This window comes from Pteropus vampyrus, unplaced genomic scaffold (assembly GCF_000151845.1).
Source record: "Pteropus vampyrus isolate Shadow unplaced genomic scaffold, Pvam_2.0 Scaffold43, whole genome shotgun sequence".
In the NCBI taxonomy this organism is placed as follows: Eukaryota; Metazoa; Chordata; class Mammalia; order Chiroptera; family Pteropodidae; genus Pteropus; species Pteropus vampyrus.
In genome coordinates this window covers 7,650,180-7,662,514 of record NW_011888824.1, presented here as the reverse complement: position 1 = coordinate 7,662,514, position 12,335 = coordinate 7,650,180, and the positions used below count along the sequence as shown (strand labels likewise).

The 12,335-nt window shown below is 35.5% G+C and overlaps 1 protein-coding gene across 1 annotated transcript in view; it reads left to right on the top strand.

The window, feature by feature from the left end:
* Window positions 1–8,098, top strand: part of PKIB (cAMP-dependent protein kinase inhibitor beta) — a 103,426-nt gene extending 95,328 nt beyond the window's left edge. The window contains exons 3-5 of the mRNA XM_011358764.2: window positions 91–128; window positions 4,812–4,988; window positions 7,293–8,098. Of these exons, the coding sequence (XP_011357066.1) occupies window positions 4,820–4,988; window positions 7,293–7,369 (246 nt within the window). The 5' untranslated portion in view covers window positions 91–128; window positions 4,812–4,819 and the 3' untranslated portion in view covers window positions 7,370–8,098. The remainder of the gene's footprint in view (window positions 1–90; window positions 129–4,811; window positions 4,989–7,292) is intronic.
* The last annotated feature ends 4,237 nt before the right edge of the window (window positions 8,099–12,335 follow it).

Below are 12,335 nucleotides of genomic sequence, written 5' to 3'. Positions count from 1 at the left end.
TGGCCAGAAAAAGCACTGACTTTCCAAAATGCATGTTCTTCCTTTTTCATTTGTTATTCTAAGTGTTTTTTCTTTTTTCTTTTTTTCCAGATAGCTTGACCCATACTTCCAGAGAACTGATATAGTGGGTAAGAAGTTTATTTCAAATCCTACTTGCAGAATGGGGAGTGGTTTTACTGGGGGAGATGGAGCCAGAAGTTAGAAAAGAAGGTATTCACTTCCTTGCAGGCTCAGCTTCAAGTGAGGAAGCTTGAGTCAGTTGGGGGGGTGGGGGGTGGGAGGGGGAAAAGGTTGCAAAATCTTCTGTTTCTAAGTATGCTTATAACATACTAACATACTCTTTTCTTGGCAGGCTCTTTTGAGCCCACTGGGAGCTGATTATTGATTTTTTTTTATACGCCTTTTTCTAGTGCTCCTAATTTAGCTTAAACATCTTTGTCCTCGTGGTGCTGGTGTTGCATTTTCAGTGTTTCAGAGACTGTAAAGATGCTGACATGTGTGTGTATATATGATTATGTACTAGTCTTTTAATGGCATCCTGAAAAATTGTTTATTTTCAGTTGTGATGGAAGTGTGTCCCAGGCCTGTAAATCGCATTATGTTGCTGTGGGCATGCAAGGACTTATGCAAAATTTCCAAATGTTCACATGGTTTCAGCTTCTGTAAGCAGCCACAGTTGATAAAGCAGAACTCATCCAGATTTCTCTGCTAAAAGAAAAAGGAAGAGGTGCTAGTGAGTCAGCTGCCTTGGTTAGCAAACATAAACACAATTAGCTTTTTAAGCCCAGAAACTTAAAAGAACCAGTAAATTAATCTCTTTCGTTTTTCTTAGCAGTGTTTCCTCATCTGTCTATAGGGTATATATTTTTTAAATGTCACAAAGCATTTGAAGAGAGCAATTCTCATATATATCATCCCTTTAATAAATCAAGCATAGACAATCATCGTGACACAGTATAATGATGACAAGTAAAATGGCTATTTGGAGGACAGAGGGACTTTCACTTAAAGATATGCTATTTTGGGTTAAATTATCAAAATGTTATTTGTAGAGCCTTTCTGTGCTAGAATGTCTGAGCATTCATAATTTTGCTAGGTGAATATGTTTTAACTCTTTCAAATTACAAAAGTAATATATGCTTATTATTACAAGTTAAAATACGTAAGGAGGAACAAAAAATGGTTAATATTCTCCTTGTTCTCTTTTACATGCCCAACAAAGATTTTTGTTCTTTTTACAAAGGTGAAATCACATTATATTTGTTACTTTTTCCCCTCACCCCCACACTGTAAATATTACTTTTAAAACTTGCTGTATTTCACAATGTGTCATGGATACATCTCCATAGGTGGATCTAACTAGAATTGACACATTTTTTACAATTGCTGTATAATATTCTATAATATACATAGCTATTCAACCATTTTTTATAGGCTTGCAGATAATTTCCAATGCTGAGATAAACCTCCTTGCCAGGGAATTAAAAGAGCCCAATTAAGAATCACCCTGTAAATATTATATATCATAAAAGAAGGAAAGAAAGGAAGAAAGGAAGAAAGAAAGAAAGGGAAGGGAAGAGAAAGGAAGGGAAGGGAAGGGGAGGGAATGGAGAGAGAGAGAGACAGAGACAGAGACAGAGACAGAGACAGAGACAGAGACAGAGACAGAGAGACAGAGAGACAGAGAGAGAGAAAGAATGAATGAATCACCCTGTGGGTTCAGATGCTCCTGCTAGCCATCTCTAAGTCGCCAATACATTCCATAATGAATGTAGAAAGCTCCCTCTCCCCATGGCCCTGTGAGGCTGAGCTGGGTAAATTGTCTGTCTTCCGGTGGAGCATAACATCCCGGTCACTCAGTGTCAGTGCAGGCTCTGTAAGGAAGAGGGTGCCAAGTTGAGAAATGACTAAGTAAATAAAACTCCAGAGTAAAGCAGCCTGTTTCTTGGCCTCCCTACGTATCCAGTTCTGTTTTTCATCTTGAAGTGGTAGCTAATGAGTATAACTTTGACAAACTTTTAGTTTTGTGAAAAGCTTGTTTTCTAACATCAATAGAAAATAACTAATTTAGAATATGCCTGAAATCATAATATAAAGGCAAAAGCAAAAACTTCCATAATAGCAGCGGGCAGCAAAGAAACTTGAAATAAACTTGAATCCCACAATTTCTTCTTCTAAATTGATGGCCTACTCAACAGGCCACTTTTCGGAAGTTTTCTTTTAACACACAAATACTTACCCCATACTCCTTTGACATATTCATCTTACTAAAAAAGAAAAAGTTTATCCCTTTTATTTAACATAAAATATATAGCATTTAATTATTTACCTTAATATTTTTATACTTATCATTATCTTCAATTTTAAGATTTTGGACTATCAGGCCAGTAATAATCAAGGTATTCGTGGAGCTGTTCCTCCATGCTTAGCATAGTTAACTTATTTGTAGTTACATAGGAAGATGCTTCACAGAAATAAACACCTCATCATGGCCATGGCTTCTGATGCAATATTAATTGTCTGAGGACAGAGTGGAGGCCTGAAATGGGGTCCATTTTCAAACCAACGTAGGCACTTCTTATAAGCTAGAAATCTCACAAGTAGAGAAGACATCTTTTATCGAAATTCATGTATCGTGGTGGTGCTCACAGATAATCAAACATTCATTATACATATATTTAGATATACATAGGTAGGTAGGTAGATAGATAGATAGATAGATCGATAGACAGACAGACAGATAATTTCCCCCTATTTAAAAAGTAATGAAGGGCAGAATCTAAAGTAGCTATCATATGGTTGTATATACATATCACAGAGATTTGGAAAGTTAATTTTGTGGTAATTTATGTCATCTTGCTTTCAGAGTGAACTGAAACTGGATTTGCAAACTTGCTTGTTAAATTAACAGCTGAACAACTTTAAATACATCACTTAACCTTTCTAAGCCCTAACTTCCATACCCACATAGTGAGTGTTATTTCTCACTACCTCATAGGATTAGTGGGAAGTTTAAATGAGATAATAAATATGAGAATGTTAATGCCATACTTAACAAATGCTGGTTTTCCCCTTAGAAAACTCAAGAGGTCTTACAGTAGAAAGATATTTCTTGTTTGAATTAAAAGGGATACATAAGAGAGTGGTAGAGAAAATAAAACTTAATGAGACATGTACAAAACTGCCAATAACCAACCATATGGTTTCATAGTTACAAAGAGTTTGCCTATCCTTTATCTCATTGATTCTTATATAGGAGAGTAACCATGACTCAGAGAAATTAAATGGATTAACCAATTATCATCTTGCAAGCCTATGAGTTTTGTTGTTGTTGTTGTTGTTGTTGTTGTTGTTGTTGTTTTGACGAATAACCCAGTGCTCTTTAATTACTCTATGCTGTCTGCCAAAGCCAGATATTTGGCAAATACTAAGAAGTTATAAGTCTAATGGATTCCAAAATTGTGTCTAAAAATGTAGCATGTTTCTCAAATTTTCCATGATTCCTAGAAAGTTGAAAATATCTGGAGAAGTAGCCTAGACTACTCCTGGCCTCCTGTGGCCCACACTAAGTTTAACGTGCATGTCTTGGGTTATATGGGCCAAAGAGTTGTATTTCTAATATCAAGTGCACCATGCTTTGTGATTATTTCTCTTCATTTTTAGCATATCGTGAATTGTAGGTAACTTATTGGAAAAGGATCCCTTTCAACTACAGTGAGAAGTTTGGTTTGCTTTGTACAGGCCAAGTTTCATATATTTCTGCCCCGAAGGGCCACCAGTAATGATCATTTCCTTACCTTGGTTGACACTCAGCACATTCTATATCATGATATTATCTATCTTTGCATGTATTCCTTTTTCTCCCCTTCGAGAGTGCAAGTCCCCTAAATATGGAGAGTATATCATTCCTCTGAACTCTCAATGCCCAGCTGAGAGCCTACCACTTAATAGATTCTCAGTAACGCTTGCTCCTGCTCCTGCTGCTTTTGAGATACTTTTCAGTGTTGACTTCTTAGGAAAGATTCATTAAAAGACATCATATGAAAGAGGGTTAGCCTTAGGATAAGCAATATCTGCTACCTCCCTCCCTGTATAGTGAATGAGTTCTTGAGAATTCTTTCATAGAGACAGATAATTGCTAGAAAGATAAAGCTTTCTTAGGAAAGCACTAGTAATTACCATGTCCACTGGAAGGTAACAAAAGGTAAAACAGGTCCTGCTCTCCCCAACATGAACATGCAGTATTGAAAATTAGGTCTGAGATGAGAACAGATAGAAATACACAGCTGTCACTGGGGGAAAAAAAGCCTTTAAGATCAAGTTGAATTTCTTATTTCTAAGGAGTAGCGACAGCATGTGTTTTGTTTGGTCTCCACAAATTACAGCGATTTGGTTTCAGCCTGAACAAGTACCACAAGCAAATACTGGCAGGCAGAGCCTCTAAGGCAGTGGCCAAACAAGTCAGTTTTCATTTTCTTCCAAACTCTCATTTGTCTGATCCATTCATAGAAAAACAGAACAAAAGGCAAGAGATTACTGCACCCTAAAGCATCCAAGTGGCTCTTTTGGCTCAGGGGTTATTTATAGCAATCTGGCTCACACTGAGAACTTCCTGTTCTATTCAGCTAATGTGAGAATGTGCAAATGAAAGCTCCAAGACTATAACGGTAGACATGGATACAGGGTGGGATCAATGATTAGGTTCTCGAACCTGTTTTATTTTTGATCAAGCCATGCCTTTCAGACACCATCGTGAGCATTTACCTCAGAATAGGTTTATCCTCTTCTTCGTGTGCACATTCTATTTGCAGATGTTGCTATGAGGACAGATTCATCAGAAATGACTGATGTGGAGCCTATGGGCAACGATTTTGCATCTTCAGCAAGGGCCGGCCGCCGGAATGCCATTGTAGACATCCAGGATTCAGCTGTGACAGGCGAAACTTCAGAGTTGCCCCTCAAACTGGAGACCCTCTCCGTAAAGGAAGGTAACAGTACAATTCTCTTAAAATCAGCAGCAGCACTTCTCTCTTCTTAATCAATCCTTTCTTCTGGAACAATCTTCCTTTTAATTAGTTAAAAGTGCTCCTTTTTTTTTCTCTCACCATTTACTAAAACCTCTCAGCTTTTATTTAAGGCTAAGTAGATTTTTCAGGCTTTCTGAAAGTGGACAATTGCACCTTTTTATCTCATGGTGTGTACATGGAAAGTGAACATTTTATAAATTCATTGGATGCACAGTGCTAGTGATTGGGAATAAAAGGTGAATAAATATGGTCTCTTTCCTCAATGAGCTTAGAAAATGTATTGAGAAGTATTCAGAAATGAAATAATTTTCCTTCTGTCATCTATTGACAAATCACTTTGGGAACTTCTGCTTTACTGCAGTATTCTATAACTCTATTCCTCTAAGAATAAGTTTATTATCAACTAGAGATAAAATCTTTAAGGAATTTGTATAAAAGGTGATCATTCCTCAACCAGTAGAAAAGTTGAATTAAGAAAAAAGAACAACTGTCAAACCAATAAAGGAAAATTTTGGTTCTCTCTACCCATTTCTTACATATAGTTCTTCCAGAATTTAGTTGTCTGAGAATAAATACAATGATATTTTTAATAAAGTTTTTGAAAGTCCCTTCATTTAAAACCATTCATAGATGTTAAAGATAATTTTAGTTCCAAGTGATTGCTAAAATACCTGTGCCTTGTGCCTTATTTTAGATGTCAAGGTGGACTCCAGTGTGTGTGTACAAATTTATTCCTGGTGTCAATGAGGCAAGAGAGAGCTAGAAGCTTCTGCACATCTTCCATATTCATGGGAGCCCCAGAAGAGAGCTATTAGTTCTTTGCCTCAGGAGGTTATGTATTACCTGGTAAAGTTACAAACATTCCTGGTTTGATCCCTGTGAAATACATGTAACCTCGTTAGGCCAGAGGCTGTGGTCAGATCCCAGAGTTCCACGGTTACACCACCTTTTTCCAAAGGTCATTGAATTTCTCATACGAGACACTGCAAGTAAAAGTAAAAAAAAGTATACACATAAACTATTATATGGTGAAATAAAGATGGAAGAAATAAAAAGAAAAGAGAAATAAAAACACACATAATGTTTTTGACCTTTTAAGTTTGAAAATGTCATATATTAGCCTCTCATTATCTGCAGGATATACATTCCAAGACCCGCAGTGAATGCCTGAAACTGCAGATAGTAGCAAACCCTATATATACCGTTTTTTTCTAGCATACATACCTGTGACAGAGTTTAATTTATAAATTAGGCACAGTAGGATATCAACAACAATAATAAAATAGGACGGTTACAACAATATACTGTAATAAAAGTTATGTGAATGCATTTGGGGCTATTTTAAGTAAAATAAAGGTTGCTTGAACACAAGCCCTGTGATATAGCAACAGTCGATCTGATAACCAAGAAAGCTACTATGTAACTAACGGGCAGGGAGTGTGTATAGCATGGAGATGCTAGACTAAGGTGTGATTCATGTCCCAGGTAGAAGGAGTAGGATAGCATGAGATTTCATCACACTACTCAGGACAACGTGCAATTTAAAACTTATGGAATTTTTCTATTTAATGTTTTTATACCGTGGTTAACTACATGCAAGTAAAACCACAGAAGGTGAAACCGCAGGTAACGAGGGGGCTAGCATATGATTATCAGAACATGATGTAGCCGTCGAAGAATCTTCCTCAACTAGTGAGGTAGAGAAGTTACTTGTTAATATAAAAGGCCGAATTAAAGTTTATATACCTAAATACACACACAAAACCTTAATACTTGTTGACATTACTTAGTTAAGGAAAAGAACAAATACACTGTAGGAGAGTTAGTAGTCTTCACCATTTTATTTTGGTCACTAGAGAAACTATTATTTGATTGTTATTCTTTTATATGTTCCTTTAAATCATTTGGAAACAAATGATATTAAAGAATAAACAAAAGGAAATATGTTTTTAAAGGAAGATGGCATAGACAATGTTTTATTAATAAAGCTATAAGTAGATTTAGGGCTTGTTTATTCATTAGCTAAGTACAAACATTATTAAGAATTTAAAAATGGATAGATTCCAGTGCTAATAAAAACAAAAAGCTGGGGACTGTCTTGTCTTTATGTAGCTCCCATGTCTGGACCGATGGCAAAGGTATGTTCTAATCAAGTAGAAAATTACTAATGTGCATGAAGGAAAAACCAACTGTTTTATTCCAATATAATAGAAAATATATTTCAGTATACTCTATCTATGAATGAAAATTGTTTATTTTTTTAAGATGTAAAAAAAGAAGATGAAGAAACAACACAAGACCAATTGGAAAGTCCCCAAGTGAAGAAAAATGAAGGCTCATAAACTATCAAAAGTACTGGATTTCTGCAAGTTGAAAGACAGTGGCTCTCTTTTCCTGAGATGTTTGATCTGGTGGTAACCATGGTACCACTGCAGCCCTAAGCAATATGTGCGTGTTAGATAGTTTTGCTGTGATGTTACTCGCTTGGATTGCAACCGTGATGTCCATTGTAGATCATTAAAAGGCAGATTACTTCCAAACTGCGTCCAAAGAAAAGGTTAAGAATGTATGGTCACTTGAATACATATCACTGTCTATGAACCCGGCAAAACCCACTGTTCTCTTTTGGATTTATTTAGCCAGGTGTGTTTTTAATTCTATTTTTATGGTAAGGAGTAAAACATTTCTTGGTAAATATAAACCAAACATCATTAACTTAAAACTTTATGGAATTTGTAGGAAATTATGTTTCTTGGTGAGAAAGAATAATGAAATAGTCAAAAACATGGATGAAGTGTTCGGTTTTAACCAAAAATTTCTCCTCAAACTCTAAAAAGATTTGGAAAAAATTGATTTGTGAAAGCATGACAACCTAAACATCTCTAGGATGTTTTTGTCTGATATACATTGCTTCTAGTCCATGCATATTGTGATTTTTCATGTGGATTCTTAAAATGCAAAACCTGTGGCAAATTATTTATATATAACATGCCTATTAAACGAATTTTACTATTTCCTTTAACTTTCATGTTGTATATGTGTGGGTATATTTTTCTTTAATGTGAATTATCTAAAACACCTTACTAGTTGCTTTACACTGTCTTTTTTTTTTTTTTTTTGGTAGGGCTTTTGTGTATATATGACTTGTTTCTAAGATAATTTCCTCAGGAATGCAGATTTTAATTTTTATATATTTCCTAAAGTAGTTAACATAAGAGTAGGCACTTAAATATTTCGTGAATGATATGTAGGTTGACATAGCAAAATACTTGCTTTTAATATATATTTAAGTATATATTTTAAAAAGAACAAAACCAAAACCAAAGCCTTAGTAAATTTTGATTTATTAGATATTTCAGGAAAATAATAGAATTCTGAATTTTAAAAATGACTAATGAATTTATTTTCATTTTCAGATATATATGCATGCAGTTTTATTTGATTTGATTGTAACTGAGGCCATGTCTGTACACAGTAATCAAATAAACTCTTTCACTGTTAAATCCGTTACTGATATGTCTCCTTCATTTTATCTTCTAAAGTATACCAGGTGGAAAAAATGGCAACACATTTTAAAGAGAGAACTTAACAGTCTTTGCAATATAAAACATTTCCTGCTTATTTTTTCTAAGACGAAGGTTACCCTTATATACAATACACACCAAAGGAGTAGATTTCAAAGCACCTGATTTTTTTTTAAAGTTCTCAAATATAACATTTTCTTTATAAAATAATCAAAAGCAATATTTTAGGTATAGACTAATTCAATATTTAATAAAAGATGTGTTCATCTTTAAAATGATATTTCTGAGTTAATGATATGATATTACATAATCAGTATAAAGAAAGATTATAGTAGAACAGTGGTTTTTAACCTGGGGGGAGTGGCAATTTGCCTCCTAAAGGACATTTGGCAATGTCTGGAGACATTTTCGGCTGCCACAAGTAGGGGAGAGGACCTGGGAGAGTAGGCGCTACTGACATCTAGTGGGCAGAGGCCAGGGATGCTGCTAAACTGCTAAGCATCCTGCAGTCCTACAGAGCAGACCCTCACAGCAAAGAATTATCTGGCCATGTGTTTCAGTAGTGTTGGGGTTGAGAAACCCAGGAATAGAGTTCAACTATTAAGCACATTGACTTTTCATTCAGATGACTGGGGTCTGAAGTCTAGCTCTGCTACTCATGACTGTGTGATCTTGGGCAATTTACATCACGTCTCTAAAGTCTTAGTTTTATCCTCTCGAAATGGTATTAATAGTAGTACATACTTTATAGGGCTAGGAAAGGCAGTAAAAGAGATAATACAGCAGGTCTTCCAATAAGGTTATTGTATTCAATATTGTTTCATTATAATGTTAGAGAGAATAATATCAATTCCTGACTGGGGTCGCTGTCTGTGTGGAGTAGGCCATGTTCCTCTTCTCATGTCTGTTTGAGTTTTCTCCAGGTACTCTGGCTTCCTCATCCCAAAGATGTACAGATTAGATGAATTGGCATGCCTAATTGTCCCAGTCTAAGTGTGTGTGTGTGTGTGTGTGTGTGTGTGTGTGTGTGTGTGTCTGTGTTTTGTGGGGTAGTTGGGGGAGAGGCTAGGGGGGAATCTCACAATGTAATGGCATCCTGTTCAGGGTGGGTTCCCATCTTGTGCCTTAAGCTGCCAGGATAGGTCCTGGCCACCCACAACCCTGAACTGAAATAAGCAAGTTGGAAAAGAATTCTCTTACTTGTTTTTATTAATCTTTCTTAAGTTTATGTATAGCTCACATTTATTTCAATGTTTAATATTAGAAGTGTTTTGGGTCTTGATTTAGAAGTTTGGTGATGTTTTTATGAACAGAAATAGGCCTTAGGAACTTAACTCTTGTTCATATAAATTAGCCTAGGAATTTTGGTTTTATTATACATCGTTTCGCTTAAAGTTGCAATTTCCAAGAACCTATTGACGATGTTGAGGACCTACTATACACGTAAAACATTGTCTAATGCCTGGCAAAGAACAATTATTTAATAAATATTATCTATCGTCACTATCATTTATATTCCAGATGCTTTTGCCATTTTTGTCTGGTAGTGAAGATGGTACATAGCTGGTTTTGCTAATTTGGCTATCTTCCTTCCTCTGCAATTTCACAAATATCCCCAATTTTTGGTGCTGGGAGAAGACAGTTTGATGGAAATTGACAATTCATGGTAATTACCACATTAGTGTCAATTTAATCCTGCTAATGAGCTGCTGACAGGGATAAGTATTACTGTTTAACAATGAGTCACCTCCCTAGCGTCTTATGACAGTTACTGCGATAAAACAGAATTTTGACTCAGTATCTAAATGAGTAACTTGTTTCATGAAAGTGTAGAAGAAAAAAAGCAATGTAGCTCTTGGGTTATAGTATTATATGGTATTTATCTTTCATTTAGAAGACCAGAAATGAAACCATGTCCCTCTTCATTATTGCTAGTGATGACATATTGTGAATGATGTATATACTAAATCAGTTATTCATCACAAAGCCCACATAACTGTCCCATTATATACATATTTATAAGTATTTTGTATTATACAAGGTATCAAACTTATTGAATATTTGCCAACAGAAGGAATTCAGACAAAAGAGTTTGAGTCAATAATAGTTTAAAGTCAAAATTGAATTATCGACAAATTTTAAAAAATCAAGTTATTTTGGGGAACATATGGTACAGTATTTTGTCATAGCAAATAGACACTTTGGCTACCTAGTTGGAGCTCATTAAAGAAAGTCTCCATGCCCATTTTTGCCATTTTCTTTTTACAAGCCTCTTGCTTTAGTCAATAGCTTCAAAGTCTTAATACTGTGAGATAAACCAGGACAAAAGGGGGATGATAAAGCAGCTATCTGGAAACTTGACTCTATACAAAGGAGGAGAAAGAAGAAAAAAAATAAACTGTTCTGTGTCATGTGCCAAGAGATATTTTCGTGATCTGAGCTGGAAAGTTTTGAACCTCCTTAGAATGTGAGTGATCACAGGGGGAGACAAAAGGAAATGGTGTGTTTGTTGCTTTTTTTTTGCTCGGTTGGGTTGGTTGGGTGGTTGTTGGTGGAGAGAGAGAGAGAGAGAACAAGAGGAAGAATTACCACTGCACATTAGCCTGATTCCTTCCTTATCTGTGGAAACCGACACCTCAAGTTCAATTACAGCTTTACCATTTTCTCTCATTACTTCGATTATTTTACTACTCTGTGCTTCAACTTCTTCTATGTGCAAAATGGTAAATTATGGAAATTAAATTAGTTAATAATGATAAGTTGCTAAGGAAAGTGCCTTATACTTAGCAAAAATTATTATTATTATTATTGATTTTTTGAGCATAAAGGATGGTAGAGACTTTAAGGTGAATGTGTTGCATCTGTTTATTTTTTTCTGTTATTTGCCAAAGTAGATTTTCCTACTGTTCTTTTGCTTTCTCTTCTTTCTATGAGCATCAACTCCTTAACCAAAACTAGAATGGATTAAGCAGAGTGGATTCCTTTTTTTCCCTCAGAATTATTGATAACAACTCTCTCACACACACAAAAGAATCTGCAGCTTTTTAAAATGGAAGCATTGGCTCAAACGAAGGGCTGAGGAAGGTACTGTTGCTACTTATTAAAATCCTAGAACAGATTTCTTATTGAGTACAGGTCAGTAAGAATAATTATTATTACTGTAGCCATACTTCGAATGACTGGTGATTACTGAGCACTATAGTAATCCTTTAGAAGCTTTGTGATAATTACCATACAAAATAGTTGTTCATGTTTCTCATTTTACAGATGAAGAAAGTGGATTTAGGAACTATCTTTGAGAATTCACACTAGTCAAAAAAGCGGCAACAGTGATCTGAGACAGGGTTCTCAGACCTGGGACGTGTACTGCCTCTCTTTCACCAAAAATCCCCTTCCTTCTGCTCAAAACCATCTCATCCATGAGTCATGTTAAATTTGTCTGGATTCCACTCAGGATTCCTAGGAAAATTGAAACATTTTATATAGACAGGATAGCACATAAACCATCATAAGGTATTGATATCTTATTGATATCTTTTATTTATTTGTTTGGTATTTATCCACTTACTCTTTCATTCATACATATTTTACCTTATTTCAGAAAAGATTTTCTATGGTGAGCTCAATTTGCCATTCACTTGCAGGACCCTGAAGGAGTGGAAAAGTGGTGAGGGGCCTGTGGTTCTTTTGGCTGGGAGGTAGTATCTGGAAGTGAGGCAAAAGAGATCAAAGCCATACTGAAAAGAAGAGAGGCACCACACCCAATTTGGCTCATTTCATGTTG